At 37.3% G+C, this 15,500-nt stretch overlaps 1 protein-coding gene across 5 annotated transcripts in view; it reads right to left on the bottom strand.

The window, feature by feature from the left end:
* CEP128 (centrosomal protein 128) overlaps positions 1-15,500 on the bottom strand; it is a 381,990-nt gene that overhangs the window by 234,047 nt on the left and 132,443 nt on the right. For all 5 annotated transcript variants that reach the window (XR_004961115.1, XM_036274522.1, XM_036274511.1 and 2 more), the window contains 2 exons: positions 12,236-12,886; positions 6,885-7,049 (listed from right to left, as the gene is read on the bottom strand). Coding sequence is in view for 4 of the 5 variants with exons in the window: in XM_036274522.1 (XP_036130415.1) it covers positions 6,885-7,049; positions 12,236-12,886 (816 nt within the window). In the remaining variant the exon portion in view is untranslated. The remainder of the gene's footprint in view (positions 1-6,884; positions 7,050-12,235; positions 12,887-15,500) is intronic.

Here is a 15,500-nt window from a genome sequence, read left to right on the forward strand (position 1 = left end):
GTGCACACATGAAGTGAATGGCAGGAATCAGCAGCTCACTTGCTTCTATTTCTTTCTGGTTCTTAGGGAAAGACTCTGAAAGCAGAGAATTCTGCTTTCTACTCTCAAAGCGGTTTTAGAAAAAATGTGGAACTGTGATTTTGCAAAGTAGCAAACATTTTACAGAACAGACATATGACAATCATATATAGTTTTCCACATCATGAAAAATGGCAATCCTAAGCAGATGGTCAAATTAGAACTGAAACACAAAATTAAACAACACTGATTCATCTTTTCCTGTCATAGATATCTTTTATGTGGCAGTATCAGGTTTTAATTAGATTTTTCTAGCAAAATCATTGATGACTCCTTTTCCAAAGTGTGTGTCAGGCTAAAAAAATCAAAGAGTATATGGTAATCTGTTGAATATAATAACCCTAAATTTAAATTCAACATTAAGAGTGCAATGAAAAGACACAAATGTGAGTCATTTTACTGGCAGTAAATAAAGGGGAAAAATAAAAGGAATTTGTGTTCATATCCTGTTTCCACCACAAGCTATGCAATGTTGTGCAAGTTACAATATACTCTCAACCTCAGTTTCCACCATCTGTAAAAATGGGCATTTTAATTACACTTTGAAAATTATCACTTTTCAAAGATCCACATTTTTTACATGAAAACTATTTCCTCAGTGTTTTTACCCAACATAGCCAAAGTCTTAACATAGGTTGCTAGGTGCCATTTCACAAGTGATTGGAATAAAGGATTCCATGGGAAGGAAACAAAATGCATTTCTATGAATGCTGATATATTCAACACCTAAGTCCCTATGAACTGCTACAGCCTTGATACGTCATAATTTGTGGTGTTAAGGTATCTCCTAATTGTTTCATTGTAGTTACTGTCATATCCTGAAAGCACTAATAATATAAAATAAGGTCCTCTAAACAGAATTAAGTATAACTATGGAAATAAGCAAGTATTACGTGAGATAGCTAAGCATCTCAGATAACCTACATAATCTATATACTGGCCAGAAATGGTTCTTATAGATTCTGATACAATGGAAAATATAAGGCCTTTTTCCTGAGTCCTTTTTCCATTTCTACTAATGGACAACTATGAGCACTTGGGCAAGTCAATTAACTCTTTGGGCTGAAATTAATTCATCTATAAAAGAAGATGTCAGGAGTAGGTATTGCTTAAAGTGCTTTCAAACTTTAAAAGTACACTGATGCCAAAGGTTTGGGGAAATAAAACCTCTCTAAAACAGTTCAGTGCAACCCTGGAAACGTTTGCGACAATGTTTCTTAAAAACAAAAGCTAACAGACAGATTTGGGGTTGGGGGCAAAAAACAGAAAGTACTGAAGAATCTTCCAACATTGCCATAGTTAGCTATAACTACAAGGATGTGTACCCATATAACAGCATCTCCTGTAACAGAGGAAGCTCCACACATGGTTGTGACTATTGGTGGATTGAAGGAAAAAGTAAAATGAGGAGAGTAGATGCCTCTGGTTTCCTCCAGGGTTGGGTCTCTAGTGGCAGGAAGCATATTCTCCCAATTCTGCTTAGAATTAAAACAGTAACAAATACAGATAAAATTTCCAAATATGTAAAGTACTAAATCATATAGGATAAAAAGTGCTTGATCTATAATTTTAAAATAGAAAGAAAAACTAACAATGTAATCAACAACAAAATAATGCTACATTTACCAGATAAATTATTGGGCGGCAATTAAACTTGATTTTGAAAAATGTTCAGTGACATATGTAAATTCAGAGTACACAGCTGTGCATACAGCAAGATCAAAAAAACATAAATTTATAAAAGTTAGGTGGTGAGATTACACGTCAGTTTTTATATCTTCCTTAAAAAGGTCCTGCATTTTTCACAATGAAATTCTACCATTTTATAAGTTTTGTGTTCCCTTTTAGACAAAAATATTTTCTAAACCTATAATTTCAGAATTTATAGAAATGAACACAATCAAAGAATTAGATTATTCTTTTACTAATATTTGAAAATTAATGCATTATTATGTTTCCACTGGACTTAGGAAAACAATTTAATATTTATCATTTTCTTTGTTTTTCTTTATAGGGAGAGACAGACAGAAACATCTAAGTGAGAGAGAAACACGGATCAGCTGCCTCCTGCATGCCCCTTACTAGGGATCAAGCCCGCAACCCGGGCATGTGCCCTGACCAGGAATTGACCGGGACCTCTCAGTCCATGGGACCAAGCTCAACCCACTGAACCACATCAGCTGGGCACTATCATTTTCTTTTTACCATTTTTCTCATGTTTATAAATATACCTGCCCAAAATACCATATATATTTTTCATAAAACATCCATGCTTATAAAAAAAAAAAAATCAAGAGAATATACAGAGTATAAACAGAATACTTTACCAAATGTTTTCTTAATTTTAGGCACCAGCTATGTCTAAAATATTATGTAAACATGTTCAAAATTAAAATCAAGTTTTCAGTACTTATCCTACAAAATTACATAGAAAGCTCTAGGAAATGGTCAGTATCAGCAATAAACTCATACCTGTGTTAAAGAAAAGATTTTTAAATTAGATTAGATATGGGTCTGTACAGATAAGACATTTAAAACCTTCACTGTGTAAATTTTGACGACTTGCTGAGCAAAACAATGATTTAATTATACACTAACAATTTTGATGATACACATTCCAGTAAAAATCAATAAAAATATATTTCTGATAGAATAAACAGCATTATGGGTTTCGAGGTAAATGCCAGAAAAATAAAATGTTTAATAATAATAAGATTCTTTTAGAACAAAAAAAGAACCCAGCTATTTTCCATTAAAATTTTAAGCAAAAGGCATTATAAATTTTAGTGATACTATAAATGGGAGAAAATTATCTGTATCATTTCACGAGAGCTTTTTCCCTGGTAAGAAGCTCACAATAAAGTCTTAACTGCATATGTAAAACTTCTGTGGGTTGCATAATATTTGTTCCCTTTGTCATGTAAAATTGAAAAATAACATTTGATGCTAAAGCAAAATCAGATGTTGGAAAAAATGTATTTTATTACCACATATCACCACTGAATACATGAGGAAAATATGCTAAAGGAAGTTATTCTGTGCATAAATATGAAGAGCATCTTCGACTACTGACTAAGGCTGCTGCACGAATGCTGCATATAAATTCTGATGCAGTTTTAACACTTCTTAGCCTACCAGGTAATAACGTGACAAGAAACAAAGACCTAAACCAAAGCACAAAGTCAGAATAAGCAAGATGTCAGAGAAAGAGGAAGTGTGTGTTAGTGGCATAAGTAGCATCACGTATTTAAGTTAGGCAAGGGCTGGCAAGAATACTGGTCTGTTAAGTCAACAAGAAAGCCTTCCCTTCTACAGCAGAGTCCCATTACAAACTACTTCAATCCAGAAGGTCCCATTTATCAAGGTCATTGCCTTGCTTAAATAGTAATATTTGGGCTACAAGTCATAGGGCTTTTTTTCCCACTGAAAATGCATTTTTATCTTATATTCTTGTTTTTATTTCCCCCAGTCAGGCCAACACACACACACACACACACACACACACACACACACACACACACAGAATGTGTTTGTGTATATATCTCCATTGATTATCCACATTTCTTTATCCACATATACACATTAGATGTTATGTGTGTATACACAGATACTTCTTTACCCACAGTGTACTTATAAATGACCTACTGTGTGTTCAACTCTAGAGCTCGTTTTGGGGATGGATAAACAACCAGGATTTGGTTCCTAAAAGCAAACGTAAAACTGCCCACTTGTTTGGTATGTGAACATACACGGCTTTAATATCACTTCCTGGCAGAACTTTTTTCAGATGGGTACCTCTTTTGTAGATTATCTGCCTCAAGTGATTCAATAAGGTCTGACTTTAAATTCCCAATAAGCATAGTTCTGCAGTAATTCCGACTCCAGATCCCTGATTCTTAGCTACCTGACACATTATTACAGGGACACAGGCAGTCAGTCAGTAGTTGCTGGTTAGTTAATTGCTTGGTGAACCATTAATTGACATATATTTGGAAACAATTACAAAATAATGCAGACAATAATTGATAGCTTATTAGATATCAGATGCTCTGTCAAGCACTTTCTGCACATTTTCAGGTTTAATTCTGCAATAGATGTGTTATTATATCTGTTTTGAGAATAATTAGAGCAAAACTTTAATTTTTAAGCAACTTACCTCCAGCCACATCGCTAGAAAATGATTTACACTCACAGTTCTGTCCCTAGCCAGTAATGTTATACTATCTCTCAAAGAGAAAGGTCCTGTCTATAAATGGCTATATCCTATGAAATTTGATTCATACTTAACTATACCAAGAAATGAATGCGTTAACACAAACAGCTAAGTAAATCATAAGTACAAAACATTCCTGGTATACAAAATATAAATATTAAATATAAGCATATAAGCTGTATATATTTGGCCCTGGCCGGTTTGGCTCAGCGGTTGGAGCGTCGGCCTGCGGTCCTGAGAGACCCGGGTTCGGTTCCCGCTAAGGGCGCGTACCTCGGCTGCAGTTTGTCCCCGGCCCTGGTTGGTCGTGCGGGTGGCAGCCACTCGATGTGTCCCTTTCATGTCGATGTTTCTCTCTCTCTCTCTCTGTTCCTCTCTCTCCCTCCTACTCTACCCGAACAAAAATGTCCTCGGGTGAGGAAAAAAAAAAAAAAAAGCTGTATATATTTGTGTGTGTGTGTACACCTGTGTATCTTTAAGATTATTCGGTACTACAGACTTCAAAGATTATCTTTTCTCTACATTCGCACCCACTGTTGGGACACAAACATATAGTTTTCACGACTGAAAGGGATTTTGTTTTTAATGATCCCACGGTGAGTGTTCAATCGCACACCTGTGTCTTATCTATATCCTAGCCTCAGCATCCAGCAAAATGCCTACCACGTACTAGATGCTCAAAATACACAGAAATAGAATACAATCATTAACTCTTGGAACTCTAAGATGAATGTTCCATTTATATGTCATAATACATATATGCCTGAAACATAACAACTAGAATCAGTGAAGAAACGTTTATTTTAAATAGAGCAAGGTAAACTTTACATTTTCAACATGTCAAAATTTTCATCACATTTCTTAAATGCAAAAAAAAAAAAAGTAAATATAAAACATGTTAACATATCTTCTGGCTAAAATTTTAATTATAAAAATGTTGGAAAATTTAGCATTATCTCCACAGCAACTACACCCTGGCAACAGATACATTAAATATGTGTGAATATTAGGCATAATTAAAACAAAGCATGCATTTAGAAACAAATTGCAGTGGTAGTCAAGATTGTAGGCCTAAATTTAGCAACTTAGCTCATTTAATCATAAACTGCAAACTAATTGATATTTTACTTCCTTGATTTTAACAATTACTAGAAAGCTAATACACACACACACACACACATAATATAGGAAATTTTGTAAACAACTAAAAGAGGAAAAGGTGAGCAAAGCATTAAGAAAGTTGCTTCCTGCCCAGCCGGTGGGGCTCAGTGGTCGAGCATCAACCCATGCACCAAGACGTCGTTGGTTCAATTCCTGGTCAGGGCACAAGCCCAGGTTGTGAGCCAAATCCCCAGTGGGGCGGCCAATTGGTGTTCTCTCTCATGGATGTTTCTAGCTCTCTCTCCCTCTCCCTTCCTCTCTATCTAAAAATCAATAAAAGAAAAATAAATTTTTTTTAAAGTTGCTTCCTCAAGGTTTATGACGTTTTACGACACCCACCCAGTGATAGTCCATCACAGATTTTAGGAACCCTTATTAAGTACAGGATCCCTCTGGCCCTGTCTATTCTGCGTTATCCTATTATCTACACTTTAATGGTCTTTTTTAAATATGACTTCTAGCACACTCAAATAAAAATTCTTTTAGAAAGTTGGTGGAAGAAACAAAAAACAAATTTAGCTTCAGTTCTCAGTGGATTTTTTGCTACAAAAGTAGCGATACTCTAAAAATCCCCAGTATTCTACCCAATGTCTGATATACAGCAGACACTCAAAATCAATTTACCATCTACAGCTAGGAAAACTGTGAACCTGCTGGGGATGTTGCACGGTTACCAACCCCTAAGCTTCACTTAGCCTCTGCAAGTGCAAAAAGGAGCATAATAGTATCTATTTCATAAAATTACTACGAGCATTGAAAGTATCTTAACATATGGTGAGCAATTAGCTATTATATATTTTATTTGAACATTAGTTTCCTCATAGGTAAAAGGATCAATAAAATCTAACCCAGAGAGTTGTGAGAATTAAGTAAGTATACATATAAATCAGTTGACAAATGCCTGACATAGTAAGTAGGTCCTCAATAAACTCTAATTCTTTTTTTTTTGCTATCTTGCCTCTAACCTCATATTTTAAGATCTGGAAGAAATTTAAAATCAAATGTATTAGAAGATTACTGGTTTGTCCGAAGAATAAAAATCATTCTGCCCTGGCAGATTTGGTGCAGCGGTTAGAGCATCGGCCCGAGGACCAAAGAGTCCCGAATTTGATTCTGGTCAGGGGCACATACCTAGGTGTGGTTTGGTCCCTGGCCCTGGTCGGGGTCATGTGGAAGGCAACCATCAGATATATCTCTCCCTCTCTCTCCCTCCCACTCTATCTGAAGATAAATGGAAACATATCCTCAGGTGAGGATTAAAAAGAAAAAAATCACAGCATTCTAATAAACTTTTATCATTTCTTCTGGCACCAATACAACTTTCCTATGAAAAACTACAATTAGCATTTATTAATACATAAAATATGTTCTAGAAGATATACCAGAAGAAATTCAAATAAGTCTTTTTAATTAGAATTCATTCACATTTTACCTTTTCTTCTAGGTGGTCCTTCAAACTCTGATACTTCAGCTTCAGTTTTTTGTTTTCATTTTCATTCTGGGTTAATTCCTCTGTCAGCCTGTCACACTGTGATTTCAACTTCTCTAGCTGACAAAGATGGATTTTAGCCATATTCTTATCTTCTACGCTTTCTGCCTGAGAGAAGGTGAAGAAGAAAAGACAAAGTCCACTGGCCACAGCCAAACTGTACACCAAACAAATTACACGTTATATTAGTAGGTGAATACTTCAAGGTGTTGCTGTCTGTAAGAGCCCGTCCATAAACAGAATAAAAGCAATGCTCTTTGCCTTTACTGCATTGCTCCTCAGCGCTCCCTGAGCATTCACTCAGTGAAAGGTACCATGCTAAGAGCTAACAATAACAGATATGAACAGTATAAGAGACATGCCAAAATCAACTTCTAACAACAATGAATGAGAAGTGCTGAATAATATGTACGTAGACGGGGTGCTGTGACAACCCGAAGGATACTAGGGGAAGGAGTGATTCAAGATGTGTCGCAAAAATAAAGTCCTATGAGCTCTTACTGACTGACTGGTTTTCTCATTTATAAGAGGAGCTTGACAACATCCCTATTCCAAAAACCTCCTGATTGTGGTGAAAGAATTATGCACTTTCTGTAGAGTGTAATAACTGCTACCACTTCTGTGGGGCACACGTTTTAGTGCCTAAAATATGCTTGTTTTCTTTTTATAAGTTTATTATATGGTTTCAGTCAGGTCTGTAGACACACGATTATTGAAAACAATTGCCTGAAAGAAGTTTTGTGAGTTTTAGACAAAATTTGTATTTTATACATCCCATAAAATTCACCTAAAACTTGACACCACTTGGAATTAAGAAAGGAATTGATTCCTCATAAGAAATCCTGTATTTATTACCCAAAACTACATTTACAATATAAAGTCTCTCATCAGGAAAAGTGGTCAGCTATGGTTTTAAGTTGCAGTAGGATGCTTTGGCCTTTCTGTATGTCTTATAGGAAGCATAGGTATAGAAGCCCCCCCGTAAGCCAGGGGTGTGCTGGAGCTGGCTCACAGAGCCTCTCAAGAACCAACTGTGCTCATCTCTTCCCAACTCTGTTCCTCTCCTGAGATGTCTTGTGTGATAGCTTGAAATCAGCCACAGGGGGTATTTACACCATGAACTTGGAAAAGGATACAAACCATGGTTCCTCCTCATCCTACTCCCAGAGAGCCTATTTTAAAACACTTACCAGCTCACCAATGACTAAGTTTGACTAAGAACTAGCTTCTTGTTGTGTTTTTATTATTACATGTACATTTCATTTTACGGTTTACAAAATGATGTCACACTCACAAAAACTCTGTGATAACGACATTATTGTTCTCATTTTACTAATTAGGTATAAAAGGTTAAGTTTCTTGACCAAGATCATACGGCCAGCAATGGCAAAAGTACAGAACCCCAATCCTTGATCTTTTAATTCCAATAAAAGACTCTACAAAATTATTTTTGTTGGAATCTTAATGAAGTGATAACCCAATATCCTTCAAATATTAATAGCCACTATAATATTTCATTAAAATATTTTAATTTTAAAAATAGGCATGAGAAGCGTTGTTTCGGATGGAGAAAACCTATAATTTGTGCAGTGAAAATATATGGGTAACATATCAGCACTTATTAGACTCAGAAAAAGTAATAAATTAATGCTGAAAGATAATGAAATATAACATTTATAGAGCTACTTGTCCAAAGCATTCTTGTACATAATTCAGTATATTAAATATTCTGTGATGTCCGTTGTTATCAACTCCTTTTAATTAAGATAAGTAAGAGGTATAAGATGTCACAATGAAATGGCATGAGGGGAGGGTTGTTCCTTATGGGTAACTTATTCCCTTTTAAAGCAAAGTGCTAAGCTCTCACAATCTCTGCTTCTCCTTTTAAGCTCTTGTGTTGCTTTTGTACCACATTAAAGAGTGGCTGCAACACCCCTCCTAAATTTCAGTCTTCCAAATTAAAAAAAAAAAAGTCTAACGGTTTCAGATCTACAGAATACTTCTAAATTACATATTCTTTACATATAGTTCATTTGCAAAGCTTATTGTCATCTCACTAGACATGAACATAAAGTAATTCCTAAAGAAAAGATGAGGAAATCAATTTCCCCATATTTCAGGGAGAATCCGAGCCAGAAAGATTACAGAGCAATTCAGGAGCAAATCCTCTGATTTCCAGCTTTTTAAACATTTCGACCCAACATTGTTAAATATCTTTGGTATGTCTCAATCACTGCTAGACAACATAAGGAGACTCAAAAATGGCTAAGACCTCCTGCCTGCCCCTTTGGAGACTTATGAACACACAATAAACCATAAATATAAGGCAGCCTAAACGTGCTTGCTATTCTAGAGGTACCAGTAAAGAGCTAAAGAAACACAGAGGATCGGGAGATTCATCCCAACTTCCGTGAATCCATAGAAAAGATGAAAAATTAATTGGCCCTTGACGCATTAGACAGCACTGGGGGAAAGGACACTCCTGGAAAGAAGCATTTCTCAAGCCATGACCTGACAAACCACTATACTCTGGTCCTTGTGCAAAATCTCTGCCTTCTTTTGAGAGTCACACTATTTCTCATCAATTCTCTCTTCTTTGCTGGCAAGAGCTGACTGACTAGTCATCCCTTTTGACATGTAACCAATTAATGCCTGCACAATAACATCATAAATACCTAAATATCTATCCAACAAACTAACATCAAAGTTATCTCATCTGCTGTATTCCAACCACCTTCACCCACATTCCACAACAACCAATTGCATTACCACACCGTGGATCTTAACTCTGAAAATCTAAACCCTACCATAAGAAGTCCTGACCAAATAAGCAACCTATGGTCGTAGATTCTTATCTCTCCATTCTCATTCCTTTGCCCATGGTACTTCTTCGGTGTTAGCCACAGTGGTACACTGGGTTCCCAGACCGGTCTCATGCAGTTTCTGCCAGCCTCCACAGCAGTTCACGTCTTCCCCACTCATGCATTACTTACTGCATTGCTGCTCTGCTCTACGTCAGAGGGAGGAAAGAGACTGGTCAAGATTCACATCGATAACCCCAGCCTATCTCTACCAGCTTACTCAGTCTTACTGGTTTCTTTTGAAACCTGCAGAGGAAGTTGGGCCCTGTGTCCTGTTGAATGCTATCTACTCTGTTTTTGATCCATCCTCCCCACATCTCCTCATAGACCTTTTCCATCAATCTCTGACCAACAGAATGAACACTCTTTTTAGTACTTTTTTTAAAGCATGTCTGCCACATTTGGACACTCTTGACAGTACCTTTATGTCCTATCTGGGTTTCCAAGATACCATTCTCTTCTGGTTCTTCTCCTGTCTCTCATGTGATCCTTTATTTTTATTTGCCAAACCTCTTTCTAAATTCTTCCCTTAAACATCGATGTTCCAGGGTTTTCATCCTCTTCTTTCTCCCTTGCATGACCTCAACCAAATCCCATGATGTCAATGGCCACCACTGGGTTACTGGCTGCAAATATTTAACTTTAATCTGCACTTCCTCCTCAACATATAATTCAATATGTACTAAACTGTTCTACTGAGACTTTCATGGTCAGGCTTAAGTTCCCTTCATCCTATTTCAACATGCTAAAAAACTGGATATAGCATTAGTCTATCCAAATCTGCTGTTCTATCTGTATTATCTATCTTGACAATTAGCCTCAGTATCCGCCTAGTCTCCAGACTCTATATCTAGTCATTCTTAATAATAAACCTTTTCCAGTATAACAGTATAATTAAGAAATAGGCTCTTGACTACCTGGGTTCAAATCCTGTCTCAACTACTTTCCAGCTGTAAGACCTTGGGCAATTATTTAACTTCCCAGGTCTCAATTTCCTCAATGGAGAGAAAATAATACTATATAATCTGCAGGGATAGTGACAGTATTAAATGATTAACAAATGTAAAGTTCTTATAGTAATGACTGGAACACACTACGTGCTAAAAAATGTCTTCCACTATTATTATGATTGTCACAGCCAATCAATTAACACAGAATCCATCTTTTATTTTCTTTAAGATCAGCTCTTCTTCATATATCTGGTTCTACTTTTGTTCATGTTCTCATCTACTCTGAAGGACTATTATGCCATAGTTAATCAATACTAAGACATTTTTTTCTTCACATTACCATTCCTGTCTTGGGATGTTGTTTTATAGTTAATAGCATGTCATGTTTTCATAAGCAGTGTTTATTTTCTTAGTAGCATTTTACGACTAATGGTATTTTTGGCTCAATGAAATATAGTAAAGACCTCTTAAACTATTCTTCCAGCCTCCATTCTGCTCTGCCTACCCCAGTTCATGACCCCAAATATACTACTGTCAGTGGGCAATACAGGACTGGGAAAGAATTCATAAAATAGATGAAAGCATTCTACAAATTATCAGCTATTTCAATATAATTTCATCTTTCATCATAAGTATTTTCATGGTAGTTGCATTTCAAGAAATTTTGAAAAAAAGTATAATTAACTTCTGAAGATTGATCCATTTATTCACTTATTCAACAGATATTAACAATGTCCCAGGAATTCTTCTAGGCACTTGGGAAATAGCTGTAAAGTAAACAGACTCAAATCCCAGTTCCATGGAGTGTTCATTCTAACAAAGACTGATTAAAAAATAAATAATATGGAATCTATATAATGATAAATGCTGGGGAGGAAAAAAATGAAGCAGAAAAAGAGGGATAGATTTATCATACTCCTGACAATCATGTTATTAAATTATTCCCTTTCATGATGATAATGCTAATACTGTTAGACTTGGAAACGTTTCCCCATATGCAAGATCTCAACTACATATTTATCCAGGCAAGTTTGATTTGGAAAAGAAAGGGTAAATCTCAAAAAGCCTTGGGTTCACACAGCCCATAAGCTGATGCACTTTAGTTACCATACTAATAAGGACTGTGGTTATAGCTTCTATGGCCTTGATAAGTCTTTGCCTTTTATATTTTAGGTCATAAATGTTGAATGAGGGCACGCTTCAGGCCCACGACTTACTGCCACCTCTGCCTCTCCTGAACTCCCAAAATAGCTAATGGTTCTTTTTAAAAGGCTTCAGCGCTCTGAACTAGGTGCTCCCAGGTGGCTGCTATAATTCGTTTCAATCTGGCCAAATGGACACAAATAAGCCTCTTTATTGTTAGTGTTAGCTTCCCTTCAGTGCTTGGGAATACAGAAGGAACGCTAAAGGTTTATGCTTTATTAACTTCACGAGCCACCAGAAGAATTCCTTCAGTACCATCAGGACAATTCAGCGCAGGTACCTTCAGTGTCCTAATATGATTCTCAGCTTCGCTTTTTTCTTTCTTGAAGTGCTTCATCAGCTCTTGGATATTTTGTTCATGTTTCGTTTTCACACTCTGCAATGATGATGTGAGATCTTCCAGCTCCCTCTGGTGAACATCTCGTTCTAGCTTTAGCTGTGTAATGATTGTAGCTGTCTCTTCATCTCTAGATTCCGCCTGTGTCTTGAGGTCAGAAAGGTTCTTAAGCACCTCCTTCCTCGCTCTCTGTTCCTCGGCCAACTTATTAGCGAGATCTGCCCGGATGGCACTTAAGTTCTTGATGGCCTCTTGCATCTCAAGAAGTTGAGCTTTGTCCTTGGTCTGACTCTTCTTTAGCTCTGCAATTTCTTCCTCCAGGCGAGCTTTCTCAACTTTCATCTGGTTTTGACTCTTACTCTGCCTTTGTAATTCAGTTTCTAGCCTGTGGATGGTGTCCAGGGAATCCTTGACTTCCAGTTCAAGGTCAGCCTCATGAGCCTTAACATCACTTAGTTTCTGCTCCTTAGAGTGAAGCTCCTCCTCCTGAAGGGCACGCTTGGTTATGACATCATTCAATTCCTTTCGAAGATTCTCTATTTGTTGTAGCGCTGCATAAAGCTGGCTTTTCAATTCATCTTTTTCTTTTAGGATCTATCAGGTTAAAAATATAGAACAATTACTATAAAATTCATAGAAAAATAAGAAAATTCACCATAGACTCTGCCAGAAAAACAAAATGAAGTTTAATCCACAAAGAGAAAAAAAATATTCTTTGTATATTTTTTATTTTTTTAAAGAAAAATATTTTTAGCCTAGAAAAAGAAACATCAAATTACCCTGAAGTAGCACCACATTGAAATATGTTTCAGATTTGATCATACATAATTATTTAAATATAAGATAAAATTGATCAAAAGAAGGGGAAGAGAAAAAGACTCCCATTATAATTTACTAGAGGTTGAAATAATATAGTTTACTTAAAATAATGATTTGCATTTCAATGTCATACTTTTAAAAAGGAGAAACCTCAAGCCTGGTCAGTGTGACTCAGTGGTTGAGCACTGACCATGCACCAGGAGGTTGCCAGTTCAATTCCTGGTCAGGGCACATGCCCAGGCTGTGGGCCCAATCCCCACTGAGGGGCATGAAGAGGGCGGCCAATCAGTGTTCTCTCTCATCAGTGTTTCTATCTCTCTCTCCCTTTCCCTTCCTCTCTCTCTAAAATCAATAAAGAAAAATATATATATATATTAAAAAAAAAAAAAAGAAACCTCAAAACAGATATGGAAGGTAAAAAAGGGAAGCACACAGATACAGTCCAAGAAATGCAATGGTACAATCACCCATTATTATTAAAGTAATGTCAGTAGTGATGAGAAACACAACAGTAGGTAACTGGGAGTCTTGAAGCCCCATATGGGTAGAAATGAGAATGATTTAGGATTAGGAGAGGTTGGGAAGAGACTCAAGAGAAAGGTCAAGGGACCAGAAGGCATCACCCTCTACCAGCCTTTTTGGGGATTTAGGGTTCATATTGAGGGGCAGAGACCAAGAACCAACCAATCCTCACCAATCACCAATGCAAATTTAAAAAGCCAGCAGCTCAGGGAGCAGAAATTGCCACAAACACCTCCTCAACGCGGGCACCAAGGACAATCTCTATTCCTGCTTACTGATGCCCACTGCAGCTCAAAGCCGGAAAAGAAAATAAGATTCTCATTCCAGAATCTGAATGAGTTAAAATGCAAATACTGTCACTGGAGAAAGGGGATCTGGCCCAGAGGTCCGCCTAGGGCCAGCTGGTAGTATGTGGGTTCTTGACTTTGTGCAGGAAACACTTCACAACATGAGTCCAGATGAATTTTAGAGGATGTTTATTAAAGCTGGGGACAGTGAAACAAGGAAGGGTCTCGGATAACAGGAAAGAGATTGGCTGGGAAAATGAGCTGGGCTGCTTTGGTTCACAGAGAAAAGGAGGCCTTGGGGACAGGGTCAGGGGGGTTTGCCCAAGACAAACTGCTGCTGCCCATTGCTGCCCTGGTTGCAAGCCTCTCGGGTTTCTTAGAGTTTAAGAGGTTCATGCATGTGGGGAAAGAAGAGGGGAAAGGCAAGGGCATGCTTCCAGGAGGCAAAGACTAGCTGGGACCTTAGTTTTGGGGCTGGATGTTTAGGGGAGGTCTTAGGGGATTATCGCAACAAAATATTCATCAGTTTCAAGCTGATGTGCCAAAGTGAGATTTATTCCCTTAACTTCATCTGTCCTTGGGTGTGGTTGGCAAATGGCACTAATTGGATTTCTGCTGTCTGTCTCCTTGAGTAGGGTGATTTAAGCTATTTTCCCTCCGGTTGGGGAGGAGACATACAAACCATTTATTCTTAAGAGTCCTTGGTTCAGGGAAGGAAGATAGAATTTACTAGGGGGCTGCAAACTGCTGTTTATCTGTCTCGGTTTCCCTATTCCATTTGCTGAGGAATTTTCCTAGTGTCTTACTGTCCTACCTCAGTACTTGCAAAGCATTTTCTCACTTTACATTTTAATACACCAGTGCCAGTGTGAAACAATTCATGATAAAATGTAAGAGTCAATCACTCAAAAAAAAAAAAAAAGCTTCCCCAAATCCCTCTCAGTTCAAATGGGGAGTTCAAACAGGAAGAAACAGCATGAAGCTGAGAAATGATAAAAGGAGGTGGGGGGTGGGGTTGGGGTGATTAAGCAGTTGCACTCTGACCCAAGAGAATGGAATTTGCTTCTCAGTCTGGTCATAAGTAACTCTATGGCCTTAAGGAAATTATTTGTCTTTATAAAGATAATAAGAGTTACATCACAGGGCTGCGAAGACTAGTGAAAAAGGGGAAACAAAAAGTGGGGATGGGGTTTAAGTTCAAGGAGCAACGAGGATCTCAGACAGGTACTAATGCAAGAGAGCAATCGAAACTGGGAAGAGAGCGTATAACTGAGAAGTCAGTGTCCCTGGATTGCAAAGACTAGAATGCAGATAAATGAGTTCTCTTTGGAAAGGTTGTAAGGCAGGAGAAATGGCTAGAAACATAGATAAGCCTAAGAGCAGATGTATTATTTTTCTATTGCATTGTAACAAATTCCAACAAATTTAGTGGCTAGAAACAATATCCATTTATTATCTCGCTGTATTCTGCTGAGTCTCCTGAGGCTAACATCAAAGTGTCAGCTGACCTGGGCTCTTATCAGGAGGCTTTAGGGAAGAATCCACTTCCAAGTTCATTCACGTTGTTGGCAAAATTGAGT

The sequence above is a fragment of the Molossus molossus genome, unplaced genomic scaffold (genome assembly GCF_014108415.1).
Source record: "Molossus molossus isolate mMolMol1 unplaced genomic scaffold, mMolMol1.p scaffold_m16_p_1, whole genome shotgun sequence".
Classification (NCBI taxonomy): Eukaryota; Metazoa; Chordata; class Mammalia; order Chiroptera; family Molossidae; genus Molossus; species Molossus molossus.